We start from the raw sequence: 23,466 nt of genomic DNA on the forward strand, positions 1-23,466 counted from the left end.
AAGAATATAATCTACTATTTATTCTGATTGATTGACATATGCCGGTTACGTGAGGATAGTCACGAGTGAAAGTTAATTTAAAAATATATTATTACACAAACATATAAAAATACATACATAAATACACATCTACTTAATAGCACGCATAAAACAGGAAAGGAAAAGAAGGGATAAAAATAAAACAGGCGATAACAAAGAAAAACAATACTTAAAAAAAGGAATTCGACAAAAATTTTGTAGATCTTTATTTTTATGTCAATTATATATCTATTATAATCCACTATTTCCAAAATTAACCTATCATTTCATTTGAAAAACTATTCCCAAACATCGATCAAAGGAAATATTTCCATACGTACATAACTTGGTGAGAATTATCACACCCAAATATATTTGATATTTGATAACTAAAGTTTCGCCAGAGAACCTCTGAGAAATCAAATATTTGTTGAAATTATTACTGGCCCGACAATAGGTATGAATGGATCCGCTTGAGGAAGTAGATACATTCCTACATTGAAATGGAAATTACGTAGAAATTTCCTATTATTCGATAATTATGAATATGTTTAATTGTGAATATATGGTTATAGATAATCCTATAGTACGACGGAGTAAAAATAGAATGTAACATCACTTGTTTTCGTGCTACGAGTTTATTAAAGAAGGACTTTGGGGTCAGAGGAAAACTTTGGAAATAAGTACAAAAAGTCGTCCGCGTAAGTTTCTTTATCCCACCCGTCCTTCTGCTATTCCAACAGCTGTGCTCGCATGGCTATGTTTCAATTTAAAGAGTTGGATATGACAGAGAAACTACAGGGTACGGAGGAAGCATAATATCTCAGGAATAGTAACGCATCAGAATACCATGAGCTTTACAGTGTATTAAATGACATTTTTCTTTTCCACCATTTACTCGAAATAAAGTATGTTTATTTGAATAGAATTATTTTATTTAATTTCGCTACCATTTATTATTAAACCATTAAAGTACGGTTTTACAAAACATCATGTATCATCTATAAGATTAATGTACATAAATAAAAAGATCCGTCCCAACTTAGTGATTGACATATCGCACATCCTAAACTGCTAGGGATTAAAGACTTAAAATAATTAAATTCATTTTGGGTAAAAGGATTTTTTAAGATCCCCACGGGATCTGGATATAAAGTGGTCTACGTGGGCGACGCTAAGAGAAATAGGTAATTTAATACATTTCTATTAATGACAAATAAAATCTTAATGTTTAATGAATTAAATTAATAAAAATATATTTGTTAAAAATATTTATTTACAATTTATTTACAATTTAATTGACCAAAAAAGTCCCAAATAAAAATTTTTCTTATTATTATTATAATAATATACAAATTGTTTTGTTAACTCAATGCACCGCTATCTACTCTCTCTGTTTAGCGTAACGGTTGACTGGTAGAGAATTTTTATGTGTGCAAATGTATAATTAAATTCATATATATTTTATAAAGCGTCTAACAATTGGTTTTTGTCTAACTAATAATTCAAATTAGCTAAAAATATCTAAACATTTCGTATCATATCTTACCATATTTAAAAATATGTATGGATTTAAATATTTGATACAAAAATGGACCATACCCTTAGCTAATATAGAGTATATTTTTTATTGTAAATCACGAGCCCAAAACTGCCAGATACAGGTAGTTAAAATTAAAATCATTTACATCAGAAAATTATATACGATTTCAAGTCACACCTTCAGTCACTTATTCAGTCAAAGAACAGTCTGGAACATAGACTACAGTACAAAACTGTGAATTGCATTGCAGTAATTCACAGTAGCACAAAGGACCATCCAATAGGCCGAGTGACATTATGTAGGATGACTGTACGCGCTGTAATTTCCTCCGAAGCCTTATCTCTTATTGTTGTACAGCCAAAGAGTGGGAGTATACTAAATTACAGTTTAAACTACTGAAAGACAGTAGTTATATATGCTAGTTACTATCTTTTAAGTTACTCCATGATTCTATTTTTTCAATCATTCTACAATATAAGAAAATTAACATACTTCATTTTCCTTGTGCAAATGAACCGTTTAAAAAAACATACAAATCGACAGCGACTTAGTCTGAATCTAAAAAAAAATCTGCGTACTACATCCAAAACAGATATATGTACTCCAAACTTATTTAGAATTTATTTTTTGACGATGTTAAAATTTTATCGCTTTTATAATAAAATCAGTAAACAACCAATCAGTATGTAATTCAATAAAAACTTTCATTTTTTTTTAATATTTTAATATAAACTTGGGTCTTTGCACTTTTTTCTGGTAAACACTTTCTGCCTTATTATTACAATTTATTTCATGAGTTGTCTAAATTAACTAAATTCTAGGAATATCAATTTGATTGAAAAGTAAATAAAATTAATTATAAAACAAGACTAACTAGTACTGACTGTTTGATCTAATAATGCCTAAACTATTATACAAAAGCCTAAACTTCCCAGGTTATAATATTTAAGATGTAGGTATTGGGGCCAATTCTAAAGTGGCATTTCTCTCACCCGATCTAAGGACCAATATTAACTAATTATTTAATAGATTTGAGTCAAAATTATTATAATTTTAATTTATGATGAAAATATCAATTTAAAATATCAGGTTAAGAAATAGGTTTAAAGAAATGACGCCTAACACTCGACCCCATTAACTAAAAAAAAATTTGTCAAATTTCTCATAGAAACAGGAGAGCGTTTCCCGTGGATGAAGGATTCCCATTCTCAGACACCAGTTCCTTCTCATTAGTGGGCAATGTTAGTCTACATACCACCCTGGGGAGAGGGCTTGACGCTTTGTTTCGAGTTTCCCTTCCTTATGGTGTTTCTTACGACATCCTGAGATGAGGAGGAGTGGTAACACATTGTTCTAACTTCCTTACTATACGGAACAGTACTGTTTTTATCACTGTTAAAATGTCAACACGGAACTAAGAAAAATATCAATTTGTAAAGCTTGTTTACTGTAAATTAAAAACAATAACTTTTCTAGTATAGTGTAACAAGTTCCCTTATATTAAACAAGAGGTAAACTTTGTTCGTGCAAAGTTAATCCAGAGACGTAATCAGGTGTCTGTGATTTCTCCTAATATAGTTAAACGGGGAACATATCTTACATATTGCCTAAAGAATACGGTCAAGTATTCTAATATGTAAGCAGGAAGAGATAAATAGTTCCCTTATTACATTTGAGGGTTGGACAACTATGTGCACAACACTTTCTATTGTTTGCAAGATAATAACGTGGAGAAAACTATAGACAATAAAGCTCGTACGCTACTAACTTGATTTACTGCTGCAATTTTAGGATCGTGTCAAGTTATTTATCTGTATATAATAGTAAGTACATTTTGATTTACAATAATTTAAGATTGTACAATCTTAAATTATTTGAATGTCATTAAAAAAAAAACCGGCTACTGAATCTGTTATTTTTATTAAAGAACTAAACCACTGACCGATTTTTAATTTGTCTATGGGATTAGTCTTTAACTATATCCTTTCAGACAAAAAAACATCAAAATCGGTGCATAACTAACGGAGTTATGAGTTAACAAACATAAAAAATACAACCAAACCAGAACCCACTCGTTTTTAAAATTGGTTGAAAAACAACATCAAATGTGAATATACACACATGCATACAGATAATCAACAAGAAAAAAAAAACCAACACATTGAAAATATCCTTCGACTGTAAGTCGTGCAAATTAGAGTCACTGTGTACACTAAAAACTAAATTAAACGCCCAGCGCTATGAAAATGTCACCTTATAAACTGAACTCTTTTATACTAAATAAACACCTACATGAAAACAGGGCTCAATTATTAATGGGTACGTAAATTTGCTGTACCGTAAATGCTGGACCCTCATATAGGGACTATTTAATTTTGTCTCATTACCTGTTACCGGTTTTTATATGTTATTTTTGGAAATTGACTAAATTCAATTATAAACATTTATTCTTTGATGTGTACGGGCTGTTCACATCTATAGAGTACGGTTACCATTTTTTAACAGAGGGGAAATCAACTTATTTGCCATTCTGAGTTACGGTTAACAAAAAAAGCATAATTTTTCTATTGTATTGATAGACCTATTATAATGAATGAATGAGTATACTTTATATGTATTATACAATATAGGGAAAAAACAACACAATTAATAAATATAACGATACAATTGTATAAGTACAGTAAGGCAGTCTTATTGCTGAAAGCAATCTTTTCAAGACAACCTTGGGGTAATGGACTAATTGTTGTACAAGTAGGTATTGTATAATTAAGAAAATTAACAGATGAAACATTAAGGAAAATAATTATAAGTATTAAGTATATATAAGTATAATAGTCAAATTTAAAAAAAATATTAAGAATAATAATAAAGTGAATAACTATATATAATATAATCCCAGACATGTTAAAAATGTACCTAATACTAGAACATAAGGAAAAAAATTAATATAAAATAATTAATTGTATAAATACATAAATAAAGAATGCTAATTTATTAAATAAAGAACCAATCAGATAGAAAAAAGATAATCTTTCAGTGGTCGCTTGAAAGCATCGATGGATTTTGTATTTCTAATGAATACAACAGGTAATGAATTCCATAACTTAATGCTAGAAACAATGAAGGAATTGTGATAATGTATAAAAATAAAATGCAAATAATTATAATGTGTAAAAGCCATTGAAAGCGCAGAGAATCTTCCAGATCAGCTTATCGATTATAACCCTGTAACGGATGCACTGTCGACCGAAGTGCCTCCATCAGCAACCTCCGATGTGGAGCCGAGATAGTGCCCAGCGTTTGTAACCCGCAGATGATTTATCTCTATCCTCTTAATGCACCTTCCTTTGTAACTATCCAATCTTTTTAGTTGAAACGCCTCAAGAGTCGGTCTCTACTATCAAATACATCTTTTCCTTCTCAATAACATTTTAAATGTGCACGTGAGCTTGTTTACTGTATTCGTCATGCAGAATCTTCCAGTCAGTTAATCTTGTCAGAATTTTAAAGAAGTTTCGACAAGAAAATTAATAATACATGACTTTTTCTAATATAATTTTAATTACATTTCCTATTTTTTTATTTTTTATTTCAGCCGTTAACTGTCCATTAGCCTTCCCCATAAGGTGAGTTTTGCCAGTAGTTGCCACGCTTGGCAGGCAGGTTGGTAACCACAGTTAGGCTTTTACATATGTTTTAAGACAGGAACGCTGCTGTCCATCCCTCTACCATATGCTTCCTTAGTCGCCTCTTACGACACCCACGGGAAAGATAGGGATGGGTCATTCTTTGCCGGAACCTACACGACGAATTTTTCATATATACTTAAAGAAAATCTAAATATAATATGTACAATATTTAAATACTGTATCAAAATAAAAACAAATGTTTATTTTTTTTCCAATACCAATTATTTCGATTTCAAGAAAACATTACCTATATAACTTCCAATATTAAGGTATTTATATCTACGAAGGCATGTTATTATGTTTCAATAAAAAACAAACTGTATGCAAATTAATTTCTAAAGAAACAACCGCAATACTTTCTGTAACTCAAACATTCAACTGCGTATGACAAATCAAAGTTGTTTTCTTACAATTTTCTAACGTGCACCCATGAATACATTTGATATTATGGAATATATTATAATATTGAAAATAAACCAGGATCCAGCCTAATGTCACCGAAATCTATCAAAAGAATAAATTTTTTTCCAGATGCCCCTTTATCGGGTTACAGAGGAAAGGGTTTTCATATGAACCGGATATAATTTGCATTTCTAAATTGAATTTTCTTATAACTGCATATTTTTTCCTCTTCCGGAACTTGAAATGTCAAACAAGTAGATTGACAACTCAATTGTAAGTAGTAACTTGTATTTATAGATGTGTACAGTACCATTTGAATGATATCTGGTACATAGATAGAACATATCTTGAGTTAACACATAGGATTGCTTTTTATATTAATTAACAGATGCAAAATTGTGAGATATGGCTTTGCATAAGTAAAAATAACTAAAAGTAGAAGAAGAAGGAAAATATATTATGTACACATACTAAAATGTCCATTCCTCAATTCCAATAGATTTTATTCATTTATTTAGTAGATATATTAGACGACTTGCAAATAAATACTATAACAAAAAATTATGAAATCTAGACCCACCTACTGTAAAATTACTTGTGAAATGATGTTTTAACTTTCTTTAAATTGTTTATCTACACTTCGAAGCTCATACCTTAGAAATAAAGATCAGATTTATAAGAAAATTGGAAAATGTTAGAAGTTGTTGTCGTAAGCATATTGCCAACATGAGTCTACATAATATTTTAAAATTTGATTTCGAATCATAGTAAGCTATTTGATTATATAGTTAAATTGACACAATACTTATTAATCCATAAAATGTATACATCTTTTTTTTATCAAAAATTTCCTCTTATCAAGGCCACTAATTCATATATTCTCTTTCAGCAATCTATTTCCTTAGGCCACATTCTCATCCTTAATAATATTATAAATGTGAGTTTGTTGGTTTATTAATAAGCCTTTCAGGCAACTTTAAGTAATAAAGGCTCAACTAATCGTCATTCAATTTACTATACACGTAATACATAATACGTTGGAATGCAAAGTCACTATGGACTTTTTATCCCTATAAATCAATATATCCCGGCTATGTGAACTAAGTCGTAAGTGAAAACTAGTAAAAATGTTATTATCATTATTTCAACCGTACAATATCTAATGCTAAACATCGGTCCCCATAGATAGCCACAAAGAAAGTCCTGACCCACTTGTAACCACTGATTCCTTGCAACGCATTTGATGTCATCACTTTGTCAAATGGAAATTGTCCTACACAATATTTGACAGTACTGATGTAAAATATAGATTGAAATGAAAATTATGAGCTTCCTTTTATTGCACGAATGAAAGTGAACATTTCTTACATAGTGTAAATTTTTACGTAAGCTAATTCAACGTTCTGATATAATTATTTTGAGGTAATAACTTATTAAATATATACTATAAATACTAAGAAATATATCATATTCTTCTAAAGAGTCTTGTAAATTAGGTCGTATTAATATGGAAAACACAAACTACAAGACTATCTTAAAAGGGCATTAAAATTTTCATTTTCGTTCTCTGTATGTTGTATAAAATTATATTATTTTACAATTTCACGACATTATCTAAATGTACAAGATACTATAATTTTGTTGATTTTGTTCATTTATGTTTTCAGTCTGTCGAGACTGGAATAATATTGTACTTAACTTTATTCGACTATCAATTGAATATGATAACAGTGAATAAATAGTACATTAACAAATAATGTTTCTACATACAAATTTCTAATAACATATGTTGTTCAAATGATGCGTTTTAATTTGGTACATTTTTAACATAATTAAAATTGAGTTGTTATTTTTCAATACTTATTATAGACCTCTATATAATAATACTTATTATATATTTATAAATAAATAAATAATAAATGTATTGCCATTCTTTACAAACATGCAGGAATTATAATGTACATATATTTATTAATAAATACATTGTGCAGTATTCATATGCCTGGCAATAGGTACAAACTCAGCTTTTGCTGGACTGATGTGCGTTCAGCGCTGATTTTCAGTTTGCACCTACACGCTACATTTAATATTTATTATTTCTTAAGAGAAACAACAATACTGTCTCCTCCTATTACTGTACGCACACTGCCTGTTGGTAATTAATGCTCCTTTCCACTCAGAGTTTGCTGGAAGAGAACTCTTACAGAGTTAAGCTCGCCTGTTGTGCATCTTTATTTAATATATATTATATGATTGTAATTTTTTGTGTATAATAAAGAATAAATAAATAAATACTTTAATTGTTAATTGATAAAAGTTGATATGTAATTAAAAGAGATTTTATAGTGTATATAGGTACATTATTCTTGATTGGTCTAACATTATCCAGTATATACGGTCCGAGGTGAATATCTCTTTAAATTAATCACACTTATACGCTAACAGTTTGTTGTATGAAATTCTATAAAGTCACGCACAGTTATTCTACTAAATCTAACGAATTGTCGATAAAACGTGTAATGGATCCACATGATAGATTCCTTTAATGTGAACAAGTATAACCTCAATTATTTTATATTTTACTCCTCCTAATCTCACTAACATTGTGAATACAAAGTGAATTAATTTGATAGTTGCTTCTTAGGAGCTAAAAAGGTTGACTAATTGTCATGTAATTTGATGTACAAGTATTTATTAGCATGGAAAAATTTATTTCCTATTTTATGGCAATGTTATCACGCCGTAGGTGTCCTGGCATAGAATAGGCCACTCCTTTCTTTCCTGTGGGTGATAAAAGACGACTGAGGGAAGGCGAGAGACGGGTAGCACCGTCCCTCTTAAAACATTTCTAAAAGCCTAACTGCGGTTGCCAACCCGCCTGCCACGCGTGGCAACTACTGGCAAAATTCCCTTTATGGGAGAATCTTATATTCAGCAATGATTAGTTAAAGATTGAAATAATAACAATAGTCAATACATGACAGTAACGCGAACAAAGTCGCAGGCTAGTCAAGTAAGTCGGATGTAATATAATCTAGATACTCTTTTCTCATAGTTTTAATAAGAAACCTATATACGAGTAAACCTTATTGATTTAAAAAATATTTTTTTAAATCAATTCAAAATAGACAATACGATCACGCGACATAGCCACAAAAAATACAGACAAACTAGCTTTTACACGCGACTTCGGTTGCGTGACTGGGATATGTTTACTGATCGAGATAAAAGTAGCGTATATGCATCCACCCCATATTGAACGTGTATACCAAATTTCACAGTAATCGGTTAAGTCAGAAGTTCTTAAAGTTTTAAAATAACGGAGCACCTCACAAATACTTTTTATTTTATGGAACCCCATATCAAATGATTACTAATCAAAAACAATGTAATTTAATATAATAATAATAAGAACAAAATATTTTATTACAAATAATTTAAAAGTATTTAGTACTTTTTAGGTTCCTTTAACTTTTAATGTGAAGAATGAAATTGTTTTACTGTATAAATAATTTCCCGGAACCCTGATGAGTTTTTTAGAGAACCCCTAAGTTCCGCGAAGCCCACTTTAGGGATCGCTGAATTAAGCTGTTAATGCGCTATAAGGTAACAAACAAACTCATTTTAATGTTTATAATATTAGTAAAGATTGTTAACCTCATCTCTTTGAAAATCGCTTAAAACGCATTTGTTTCTAAAAATTCTTAAAATTAATTATAACTCTTACCTTGGTCTCGCAGCTTGAGTGTACAGACGATCGAGTTCCTGCAGCATACGGAGGGCGTCTGCCATGTCATGAGGACCTTCCTCCCTAGCTTCCACCAGGCAAATCACGGCCAACACCACGGCGATAGCAACAGCGATCCTCTTGTTCATCATTTTGGAGTCTAATGGTTATAAAAAGGTAGAATTAAAAATATATATATATAAATTACCAAATTATCAGATATAATTTTAACTTCAAGATTTTTTTAATTACATTTTGTTTTAGAAAAAAATATTATTTTGATTTAGAAACTAAACTACTGAACCGGTTTTGCTAAAATTTCTATGAAACAGATTTTTTTAGATAAAAAAAGAATTTTCCAAATCCGTTTATAAATGACGATGTTGGACTCGGTCGATCGATCGATATATAACGGTCGACTGTATTTTTTTTTTAATATTTTTACTTTTAACATTAGGAATACGACTGAATTTAGATCCTGCTCCTTTTTCAAATTGATTAAAAAAATAAGAATTAATATTATCATTTCATGCATATCTTTCTTACACATACGCCGAGTTTTCAGAAATTTCTAGACGAAATTGTATTATTTATATTTCTTATATTAAAATAGTTCAATTTTGTAATATTAATTATGATAAAATTTAAGTCTATTTTGTAAAAAAAATATTATAAACGACACTCCAAATGGATAAATATATAGAAATTAACAAATTTTACAATCTCCCACTCTTCAATTAGGTACATAAGATAATTTTGCCAGAGGCGAAATTTTTAAGAATTAAATGTTAAATAATTTTTTTTTATACCACTGAGGTGGCAAACAAGCATACGGCCTACCTGATGGTAAGCGGTTACCGTAGCCTATGAATGCCTGCAATACCAGAGGTATTACGCGTGCGTTGCCGACCCTAAAGAAACATCTTTACCCCCCTTTTGAAGAACCCCATGCTGTAGTCGCTTGGGAAAACCTCGGCAGGGAGCTCATTCCATAACCTGAGTGTTCGTGGGAGAAAACATCTCTGAAACCGCGTTGTACGCGACCATTTAGGCTGTAAGGTATGAGGGTGAACTCCCTGTCGATGGCGAGCCGTACGATGATAGAAAATGGCCGCAGGCATCATTTAATTTTCTCTCATTATCATAAGAATAAGAATAAATTTATTTTATTAAACAAAATTAGCGTATAACTCAATATAGCTATGACCTCACACTAAGCAAAGTCTGTCTCGTAAAAGTTAAAACAAGAAAGACACGTTTCAAAAGTTCAAAAGTAGAAAGAAAATAACAGAAAATGGAGATAATGCATCCCACACAGACGAAGCCGTGGGAAACAGCTAGTTGGTAATAAAAATTAATTATTTCCCACCACTCAGCACTGACCTATACAAACGGGACTGGTCCCTTTGACACGGGTGAGGCCTAAATGAACTAATTAGACGGGAGGACACTTAATTTTCTTCCTATAAACGCTTTTCTACGGAAAATAAAGCATTGTTTTTTTTAAACACTCAACGGTTGAAATAATAAATTGTTTATCCAACTGTCGAGGAAAGAAGTATAATGTTTGTTTTTCGGGTATATTAAAGTATTAGGCATGGGTATATTATCCAATATCGATACCGCACCGATATCTATATATTGGGTTACTTTGAGCATTAATGGTGGAAAAAAACATCGTACCGCCAATGCTGGTCGGATAGCTATATTCATTTCGAACTGTTTGGATAACCGATATTTAAAATATCTGTTTTTAGGCCGATATATGAGTATAGATATTGATTCATATTGCATGCAGGGGCATAATGATTATATACATTTGTATATAAGTGGTATTTGAATTTTAAAAATCCCTTGAGAGAAATTAATAAAATAAATAGAGGTTGTTAGATTATTATTATGATAACGAAGTCATCAAAAGCACACTTTCACAGTTGACGATGGTATACGATTACATACGAAAAATTTAATTAAATTCAGAATTTCTCTTTTAGAAGCCAATACAATACTTGTTGGTACTTTCCTAGGTTTTTTTTTTTTTTATAATGTACAAATAAAATACTTCGCTCACAGTCGCCGACATACCTCTGAAGGAATGATATTTACCCAATAACCACATTATTTGCTGAAGGAAAAAATTAAAAAAATACATTTAGGTATTACAATTGCTTTATTAAATAAAAGGCATGTAGGTCGGACTTGCATTTTTTATCTAATGAGAAAGACAAATTTATTTGTGTATTACCACTTATAGTCCTAACCAATAGCTTTAAAATTTGGTATACACACAGTCTATGAAATAAAATAGGACATAAACTACTTTTCATCCCAATTAGTGAACAAATACCTATTAAACGGACGAAATCACGGGTAAGAACTAGTTAATAATAAGCCCAATAAGATACTTTATATCTACTTCAGCTGAGAAAAGCCGCGGTTTAGAGTTAGTGCATCATAATAACGAGCAATACGCTCCAACGTTTTCACGTATCGAATTACCTATAATGGAGGTATCATGAATAAATAAACGGTTATTATCAGATATTATCATAAATTGGTGGAAGGCGTATTGTCTCCACGACCCCCAGGGGCATCCTTTCATGTGCCTCTACCTCCATCGTATTGAGAAACTAACGTGATGTCTATGAAGGCTGTATATTTAATTGCTCCATTATCGATTGTTATGTAATGCTTAATATAGTATGTCCAAATAATAATTGGAATAAGAGTAGGAAGATGATGATAATGTAGTGATTAATATCACAAATATATAATAAATAATAATAATAAATAAATAATAAATATATAATTTACCATAAGGAAACTTTTTACAAAAGTCGTTTGCTTGCGCACCTCTGTCCCATTCGTGTTTCAACCGTGTAGCAGTTGTGTTTGCATGTCTGTGATTCGGTTTGAAGGGTGGGATATGGCAGTAAATTTACAGGGTACAGAGGAATAACACCTCAAGAATGGCAACGCATGGAGGGTATCATGGGTGTAAGAGTATACTCTGTTATGTCCAATATACTGCTCATGTTAAAGGCAACGGTTACCACTTTCCATCAGGTGGGCCGTCAGCTTGTTTGCCATTCTAAATGCATAAAAAAACTCTGTACGTTAAGTCATATACAATCTGTTTATATAAATATTTCTCATTAAGTGTCACGTTTTTTCATTTATATCAAAAATTTCTAAATCGTTTACATTGTACACGATAATATATATATAACCCAACGCCCCATAGAAAGTGTAACAAGCTAGAAGAAGCTAGCCAAACAAAGGCATGATACCAGTAGTATGATTCCGGGACAAAGGAGTCCACCCCGAAGTTAAGAGTTGAGAAAGCTTGCGTAGCTGTACACGAAGGCCTTCCATGTGGTTTACCAAATGGGTGACACTATTAATAAATTTTCCAAATCAGAATTTAAAAAATTCAAAAGTTGAATTCTGAAAATTGCTAGAATTGGATCCTAATATCCTTAAACCATAGTCAAACGTTGTCTAATCTGATAAAGCAGGTGGGATGTCGCTTGATTACTACAAACTTACAATGTTTAAGGACGCTACAATGATCATAAATGTTCCGTAGATAAAATGCTCTCTAGAGAACGAAGCCTGCTCAGAAAGTCATATTTTTTATGATACTTAGAATGACAAACAAGCTCCTGGTCCATGAGATGAAAAAGAGGTGACCGTCACCTATACACATGTACAGTACCATGGAAACCTGAGAATATATTTTGATGTTTTTGGTACTCCTCATGCATGGTAACCCAGGATAAAAAGGAGGGAATGATAGATCCTGAAAACTATGGTTCCTGAGTGCTATGCCTCCATATCCCGCAATTTTAATTGTAATATCAAACTTTCCAAACCAAAACTCATGTCATGGAATTACAGCTTCTTTACGGCATTATTCATGGTACTATAAAATGCACCACATAATTACTAGTAGTTTAAAAAAGGTACTTTTTTAATAAACATCTGTATACAATACTGGTTGTCGTGGAAACAGTTTCAATTTTGTTCTTAGAATTCCCGAATACAGTTTTACCATTTTACTTAAGTAGTCTCATTTATCAGAATTCATCTTAGTTAAAAGAGGTCTAAGAACATTTACTATAAGAGATACTATCTGTACAATTCGCTTAACAAAAAAATTGCCCATTTTATAAAGGGACAGCGTAGAGAGTGAATACGAGTAAAATTGTATTTTATGTTCTAGTGTTCAAATAAGTAAAATTTCTCTTTTACGTCTAAAAGATGCGCTGAGAAAACGTGTCACTTCCTTGGACTTTTCCGTACAATTATGGTGGTAAACATACTTATATTCTTCTGTTTTCAAATGATTACCATACCTATGGTATTACTCTCGCATAGGGTACGGTTAAAACATATAAACATTCCTTATCTTTACAAGCAGTTACCAAATACTGTAACTCTTGTAGTGTTTTACTCACACACATTACCTGTTGAGATAGGGGGGGGGGGGGCGAGGATTTTTAGTTAGCTCTACTCGGTAACGTCGTCTACCACTCTCATTGTTAGTAATGCGTAAATGCAATAATACAAGTGTATCTATCATCGCTCTTTGGTTTATCAAGGCATGTGTAAAGACATATCTTCTTTGCAAGAATTGTTATCCCTGTTACTGCAAACGTCCACATGCAGCGGTAATACTTCACTTTAACCACCACTTGTATAAGAGTGTCGATATCTAGTATCAAGAGTTTCTAGAACATCTTCGTTATATACTAAGTTTACCGGATTTACCGGCCTTACGTGCCTGACGAAGACCAAAGTAAATGACCATTAGTTTCAAAATAAATAAACAAACATGATTTTCAAAATTCAGATGTTTAGGTGTGATTCAACTGAGTTGCCACATTTTAATCACTATACTATTAGACGGATATTTGCTCATTATTTATGTTTTGTCGTGTATGAAACTTTTTGTCTTTGAAAAAAAATTTTAGAATAGAAAAAAATACATATCAGTAAACTACCAGAAGAAATGTTTTAATAAACCTGTAAACGAGACATCTGAAAATTTATAATTATTATCGTAGTTACTTTGAAAAAGTAATTTTGAACTGAAGTTCTAAATACTTACATTCTTATAAAATATTAAAGCGCAATCAAATCATCATAATATTTACGTATAAAAGTTTGTTAATAAAAAATGTTTCCAAATTAATAACTTTATTCATGTGTAACTAAATTATATACGTACATCTAATAAACTGAGAAACTAACAACCTATTTTATATTTACTTGTTCTGTACTATAATTTATCGTCAAGTCTTAAAATCATTAAACTAAATTTCTAATGTAAGTAATATATTAACTTATTTTAACATTTATTATAAAAGTGGGTAGTTATTATATTTATGTACAATAATATTATTCTGTTAAACTACTTATTTATAGCTTATGTATTGATTAGTATAATATTGTTCATACAGTACTCGTGTACTTTAGCTGTCCGCTAACGACATGCTTTCCCACTGTATTAGGTTGACTAGAAGAGATGACTCCACCCTTGCTCACAATATTTATAAATATATTTTCTATGTAATTTGGTAGTTATCAAATTAATTGTTATTAATTTTTCTACAAAATTAATCATTAATTAAATATTTTATTGTTTTGTTTTATTTTATAAACCTTATCAAACAATAAATTAATAAATATAATAAAATAAAATATTTTATGCCAGAAGTGTACTATTACAATAAGATCTCTGATCAAAAGACACGATGTTATTTTATCTTATGCAAGCGCACCGTTACCGGAATATTGAATGCTTCGTGAGCTTATCTGAACTTTTGTTTCAGTTTAAAATTCCAAATATAACTTTTTATTTAATTATTAAATTAAATTTACAGGGAAACTTGTAAATCAGTTTGCAAAACAGATTTTCCACTGTTCCCCCGCTGGCTTGTTCCTCAATGTCCACAATTGTTTGAGTTGCAGCTACGAACGGTTTGAGTTGAGATTTAATCCGCATTCTAGCCTATTGGCGAAAGTACTTCTGTTTCGATTTTAAATTTTATTTTAAAACTATAAGGACTAGACCGAAGTATATAGATTTTTATGTAATTTAGAACGGTAAACAAATTGATAGCCCACTTTATAAAAAAAGATAACCGGCTATTGAAATTAATAGTACTATGTACATAAAAAAATTCACTCAGAATATCACTCATGCGTTTATACTTTTAGGGACCATGGTTTTATGTATCATGAAGATGTATGAAACTATAATCCTCACACTATAAAATCACTATCACATACTTTTCAAATTGAAACAAAACCATTCCAGCGTAATTGTTCCCTGACAGAAACACAAGTAGAAATCTTAATAATCTTATGAATATTTTAAACAGAATAGATAGTTTCATGACAATCGGTCGAGCCGTTGTGACTGTTAACTAAGAGGTAACAAACATATTCACTTTCACGTTTACAATATTAGTAAGGATTTATTTACATTTTCTGTTATAATCACTTTATCCGTGTGTTTGGACAAAATTACTTTCAAAGCTAACGTTTGATCTGATATAAATAAATTTGGAACATACGATAAACAAAATCAAATGAATCAGCATCATGCCAATCTCATACAACCCTCAGATTTTATTTACAATGTGAGTGTTGATTTTTACTAAGTGCCAAATTCAAAACACTCAAATTAAATTAAGAATCCCGACATTTCCACGTATACATGTAAATTTTATGATTAGAAATGAGAAAAAAAACGGACTTTATTTAATGTACCTATTTCACAATTCGCTATGTCCCTGCATATTCATGTTGCATGAATTAATAAGCAATGAAGTAACAGAAACTTTTTAATTTAATTTTGGCAAGAGAATTATCTTAAACTGTTTTTTTTTTTTTTATTTAAAAAGGTATACATACAATGTATTTCTAAAATACTTAAAATTAGCAGACAACGTCATGAGCATATCTAATTTTAAGACACTAAAGCTAGTAAAACCAAAATATAATAATAAATAAATAGAAAATTATAAAAAAAAAATAGTAACAAGAATTACCATTGTTTGTTAAAAAACAAAAAACATTTAAAAAAAAAACATGAATGAGACAACAAGCCACCAGAGATATCTCGAACCCTGGATCCTTAAATCGAATAGACTGTGGGTCAGAGACACGAGCAAATTGCGTACCGTGACGTTTTAAGTTGGAACTGTCTAATTACTGTCAATCTGTTCGTCTAAATTTAGATTTGCTTTGTTTCTTGCTTCGCTCCTAATCAAGTAATGGTTTTTTCACCGATTACTAATAATAAAATAAACATTGTGACCTAATTATTAAATATATATATATATATATATATATATATACTATTTGACATATATATATATATATATATATATATATATATATATATATATATATATATATATATATATATATATATATTTGAGGGTAGACTGCAATTGACGGGATTTTGAGTAAGTAAGATAGATGACCTAAGATTACTATTGAACTAATAACCGGGCTAAAAACGTTACGCCTCCAAATTCTAATTTCTCTACCGTATACGGAACAAGGCTGTGAAGTTTCAAGGTAAAAGTCAATAAAAAATTCCTATTAATATTTTAAATGCAAATGCTAATAACCATGGATAAATGGATGAATGGATGAAAGGTTATTACTCTTTCACGCAAAAACTAAAGAACGGATTTGAATGAAATTTGGTACACAGGTAGACTATATCAGGCTATATACTAACTTAATACATAGGACATTTTATGTATTGATTTACGCGAGCAAAACCTCGAGATACATCTAGTATAAAATATTTTTAAATACTTGAAAACATAATTTAAGACATAATGTACCCTGTATTAGCGTGACTGAGTAACGAACATCGAAACATTTATAAATTTTTACATTTATAATATTGGTACAATAATTGTAAACTACGAATTTGTAAATTCTATTCCAAAGGGAGTTGTACGTCAACTCTAATAATAATGTATATTCGTATACTGTCGTAATTAAATTCAGTCACAAATTATTAATATCCTATGGGATTAAGTTTTATATAGAATTTTCTATTAATTCTAATAATATTTCTATTTTATTGATACTAATCAAGCCAATCAAAACGTTTTGTAATGAAGTTATAGCTTTACTTTGTACAAAAGTCGATTGCTTGGGTACCTCTGTCCCATTCGTGTTTCTACCGTGAAGTAGTTGTGTTTGTATGGCTGTGTTTCGGTTTGAAGGGTGGGATATGGCGTGAATTTACAGGGTACAGAGGAATAACATCTGAGTCCTCAGGAATGGCAACGCATGGGGGGTATCATGGGCGAAACAGTATACTCTGTTATGTCCATGGTACTGTTCATGTCTATAGGCAACGGTTACCACTTTCCATCAGGTGGGCCGTCAGCTTGTATGCCATTCTAAGTTGTATAAAAAAAAGCTTGTAATAGCGATTAATTAAGAAGTCATGAAAATAAGTTTATTTTATAGTTTTTAATATAATATACTCGTAATGAGAGGCCTTTCCAGCCAGTTCGATTAACCTGTCGTGATAAATTCGCTTGGAATTAAGTACGATGGTTTGTAGTGGAGACTGCACGCTAGTCATTGCTAGCAAAAAGCTACTAATCCTCATTATGAACAACTTCTTACTTCTTATAAGAGGCAACTATAGGTAACACAATAATACAAATATACTAGTAAAAGAAGAAACTCTCGAAATAATATATACCTATAGCGCGGATGGAGTTATCATTCCATCATTATCTATTAAAAAAGGGTTATTCCCTGGATGAAAATGGAATAGTAACCTCGCATAATTATATGATTGGTAAAGATAAAGTCCAGACCATTGGCTAATCGTGACAGATTCACAAAAAAATATGATTAATTAACTATATTATCTTACTAATATTTATTTATTCGTTATTACAAAAAACATGTTTTGTACAAAAGACGGGCTTAATCCTATCCCAGTCAATCTTTTATCAATAAGAAAAAAATTAAATTTTCCAAATCGGTTTAAAGTATCCACACTAACCTATTATTATCCACGATCTACACAGATCATACACTGGACTGCATCCGTACAATGTATCCAACGAACCAAACACAGGTCAGGTACTAAAACCAGTTCCGTTATTATTTACGCCACATTATCAATGCTATTCATAAAATGATATATGAGAAAATGTCCGTTATCCAATACGTTTTATGTAGCTTCGAATGGTAAACAAGCTTACGGCCTACCCGTTGGAAATTGGTCTCGCCCATAGCTAAAGATTGATAAGATGGTATGACGATGTTGTGTGTTAAAATATAACCTATTCCTTAGCTACCAAATTTTATTCAAATCAGTTCAGCCGTTTAATTGAATAACAAACATCCAAACATTTTTAATAACTTTCATATTTATACTAATATTATAAATATGAAAGTTATTAGTATTAATATAAAAAACTAGAAAATCATCTTAACATTTTCATGGACATTATGAAAGTAGATGGAGCAAGATTATTATTTACGTTTTTTATTATTCAATTTTGTAAACCAATCTATAAGGAGCTTGAAGTGATGATGATAGACAATATATATATATATATATATATATATATATATATATTGTTGTATGTGAATCATACAAAATGTTCGTTTTATCTTTGCCGTTGTTTTATGAGGAAATCCAGACGTATGAGTGCTTTTATATTATTACAATAGCGATTGATCAATTTGTGCGATAAGATCCATTTCGATTATCAGTAAGCACAGATTATGATAACGATGTGAATTATTCTAAATATTTATAAATGAAATATGAATAGGACATTAATAATAATATTTTTTTTTATTTCTGATATATTAAATAGTAACATGGTTTCAGATTTTTTTCATTTTACTCGAATAGTGTTTTAAATGTTTAATTTTATGTAAATTACATAATATATAACGAATCACCATTTAGATAGCACAATTTACTGTTAAATAAAGTTTGTGTTCCACAAAAAACTGACTTCAATTTTGAAAAAACTAATTATTTTAATTCTAAAACTAAACTACTGTATCGATTTTGATAAAATTTCAACGGAACCAATCTATAATATATACTTTTAGATAAAAGAACATTTCCAAATCGGTTTACAGTTGACGGAGTTATGAGGTAACAAACATAAAAATATACAACCGAATTCAGAACCTTCTTCTTTTTGAAGTCGGTTGTAAAAGTGATAAAATTGAAGTCGATTTTTTTTTATATAACTTAGAATGGCAAACAAGCTGACGGACCACCTAATGGAAAGTGGTAACCGTCGCCTATAGACATGAGCAGTACCATGAACATAACAGAGTATACTGTTTCGCCCATGATACCCCCCTTGCGTTGTCGATTGCTCTATTGTAAAAGGCTTTTGATAAAAAAATTGACTTTCCGTGATTTCATTTTTTCTTAAATATTTCTTATTTATGGGCATATCGTCTAGTACAATTTTATTATAATATACGTAGATAATCTATAAATATATTTATTAATTTATAAAATCATATTATTATTAATTAAGTATTTACTGTACCATAGGCCTTCCCATAAAGAGGTTTTGCCAATAGTTTCCACGCTTTGTAGACGGGTAGGCAACCGCAGTTAGTCTTTGGTAATGTTTTAAAAAAGACACTGTTGCCCATCGATCATTAAGTTCTCTTAGTCGCCTCTCACGACACCCACGGATAAGGAAAGGATGGCCCATTCTATGTCGGAACCATACGGCAATTATATTTATTGTATTAATGATTAAATCTATTTGTAAATTCCATCAGCTGTATTTACCCTATTGGTTTTGCCATATAATTTAGTTAATTCAAGTTCACTCCATCACCAAACTGTCAATATCAATTTAACTTTACGTTTCGCGTTTTATCAGATAGAAAACAATGAATATAAATAGAGGAATAAAGGAACCATATTAAGGGCATATTTATGGCAGATCTGTACACTTCTATAAGTAACGTGACCTTTATTTCGAATGTAATACGGTTCATAATATACCTGTCCAAAGTTATTCCAGGCACGTACCTAATAACATATTATACGATGCGAATTCTTATATGATACCTAATTAATTTATTATGCGATACTTACAACATTTTCTACGAAAGTTCTACAGAAAAATAAATACGTATATACTTTAAGTTAGTTTCCAAAGAAACGAAAACAATACTTTCAATCGTGAATAAACTGAAACTTTGAATAATGAATAAACCTTATAGCAAAAAGAATCATTGAAATCGGTGAAATATAGATGATAATATCGCATAGCATACAGAAAAATAAATTACTCGGGGATGACAGCGCACGAGGAGTGCAAAAGCAGCACAGTATATTCTGTGACGCCCATGGTGCTATTTATGATCATAGGTAATACCGTCGCTTCATATCAGATGAACAGTTAGTTAATTTGCCATCCCAAATTATACATCTTAATATATAAAAATCTTATGTCTATCAATTATAATTATACACATATCATGTTAAACTCCAAAAGCCCTAAACTGATATTAATGAAATATTTTAAATAGATAAGAGGGAGAATTTGTACAAAAGTTGTTTACTTGACCACCTCTGTCCTATTCATGTTCCTACCGTGAAGTAGTTGTGTTTGTACGGCTGTGTTTCGATTTCAAGGGTAGGATATGGCAGTGAATTTACAGGGTACAGAGGAATACCACCTGAGTCCTCAGAAATGGTAACGCATGGGGAGTATCATGGGCGAATCAGTATACCCTGTTCTATGCATGGTACTGCTCATGTCTATAGGCGAAGGTTACCACCTTCCATTAGGTGGGACGTCAGCTTGTTAGCCATTCTAAGTTGCATAAAAAAAAGATATATAATTGTACATGTTGGAGTACATATCTGCTCCCTACTTCAGAGATAGGAAAAGTCTTATTCTCAATAGGAAAAAAATGTTATCGGTAACTGGCGGTAGGGTAAATTAACGTTAGCCGAGTCAGCCCATACAAGTATAAAGTTAGATGAAAAATCTCCTTCTTCAAGGTGGTTGCATATCAACCAAGCAATTTTATTCCTAATAAGCAAATAACAAATTTTTAAAGAATAAATTTTGCTCTACAAAAAATTCATAAATACACTTACACACACATATTTTATTTAAAATCGCAAAATTGTGTGTGTTAAGTAGATTTTTGAGAAAAATGGCAGCTTCAATCCTACATAAAAAATATAGAACCAACACAAGAATAAATTTTATAAAAGAGACGTTAAAAAAAGTATTCAGATAAAAAGTTTAGTATATATATATATATATATATATATATATATATATATATATATATATATATATATATATATATATATATATATATATGTGTGAGCTTTTACCTTCTTCAAGTGTATATTATCAGATAAGAATTTAATTATAAGGAATAAATAATGGGTATCAATAATATAAAATAAATAATAATTATTATATAGAGATAATATATATGGAATTAATGAATGTAAAATTTAAAATTGTTAATGGTTATTAAAAATTTACAAATTTTAAAGAGCATGTAACGGATTGAAACGTATTGTATAACAGTGATGGATGATTAAATTAAAATATAAATTTAATTAATAAACATGTGTGTGCAGTAGATACATACTGGTTATTTTAATTATGTTATAGTTCTAACATGTTTTGCCAAGAATATTATAATTCACCTAACAAAAAAAAATGTATTCTAAATTTTTGTTAGGTGAACGATAACATTACAGAAAGAAATATTACAAATTATACAATGTCTATAAGAATATAATAATAAAATAACAAATTATAATAAAATAACAAATAATAATAAAATAACAAATAATAATAAAATAACAAATAATAATAATAATATTCAAAATTAATATCGAAAATTTTAATAACGTTCAAACAGAGAGTAAATTTGTCATTTAAATTGTTTTACATGTTCAGCCAATTGATTTAGTATTAGTTGAATGAACGTCTAATCTGAACCTTAAATTATATTGGTACCAAAACGCAGAATTCTAAACCAGACACCGTTTAACATATATTACATAACTCGTTATATCAACTAAATAACTAAAGTACTTAGGCATTTAAGGTTACCAACAAATGCCAACATCAGCAATTTGAAGCCTAAATTTTAAGGACTTTATAACAAAACATTATATTTATACGGGTACCTTGGTGATTAGTGTGTCTAATCTTAAAGGTAATCTGAGAACTCGTTACAAATTGCAATTTGCTTTAATAACATGATTATAATATAAGTGTAGTTCCTTTACGAAGATGCATTACTGTTTAAGACGGAATTAGTTTAATTAGAAAGCTATGTAATTTACATCTATTGTATTACGCACGATAATTACATTGATCTAAATATGGAAATGTAAAACCGATTATAATTATGTGAAATAAACTAACTGTTGACGATAGTTTTACCCGCGTGTTACAATTTATATATTAGATATAGTAGTACAAAAGCTAGTTTAACTGCTCAAGCAATATCTTTTATATTCTTTTAGACGTTTTAGTAGAGAAGAAAGAAAAAAAAACACTTATAACAATGTTTATACTAATTTCATGAAATACTTTTTTAGTATAAATTTTAACGTCATAAAAGGAACCTAAACTCGAAATTTTAAATCTCTGAAGGTAGTTTCTACTATCGCAGAGCTCGCTATCGATAAGGAGTTCACCTCCTACCTTAGAGCCTAGTTGGCCGCGTATAGCGTGGCTTCAGATATATTTCCTCCTACGAACGCTCAGATTATGGAATGAGAGTTTTTCCAATGGACTACAGAATAGCGTTCTTTACAAAAGGGGTAAAGAGGTTTCTTCAAGGTCGGCAACGCGCGCGTAATTCCCTGGTATTGCAAGCGTTCCTAGGCTACAGTAACTGCTTAAAAAATAGTTAATCCTTATTAATGTTAAAGATGTGAAAGTAAGTTTGTCTTCTTGTTACCCTATAGCGCCTTAATAGCTTAACCAGTCGCTGTAAAAATTGATATACATGTACTATATGGAATAAAGAACGATACAGGCTTT

The 23,466-nt window shown here is 30.3% G+C and overlaps 1 protein-coding gene across 1 annotated transcript in view; it reads right to left on the reverse strand.

Moving 5' to 3' along the window:
• Window positions 1–23,466, reverse strand: part of LOC113523162 (neuropeptide F) — a 44,695-nt gene that overhangs the window by 17,394 nt on the left and 3,835 nt on the right. Inside the window, exon 2 of the mRNA XM_031914420.2 lies at window positions 9,380–9,539. Coding sequence (XP_031770280.2) covers window positions 9,380–9,531 — 152 coding nt within the window. The 5' untranslated portion in view covers window positions 9,532–9,539. The remainder of the gene's footprint in view (window positions 1–9,379; window positions 9,540–23,466) is intronic.

Source organism: Galleria mellonella, unplaced genomic scaffold (genome assembly GCF_026898425.1).
Source record: "Galleria mellonella isolate WM207_F2 unplaced genomic scaffold, CSIRO_AGI_GalMel_v1 utg44, whole genome shotgun sequence".
Taxonomy (NCBI): Eukaryota; Metazoa; Arthropoda; class Insecta; order Lepidoptera; family Pyralidae; genus Galleria; species Galleria mellonella.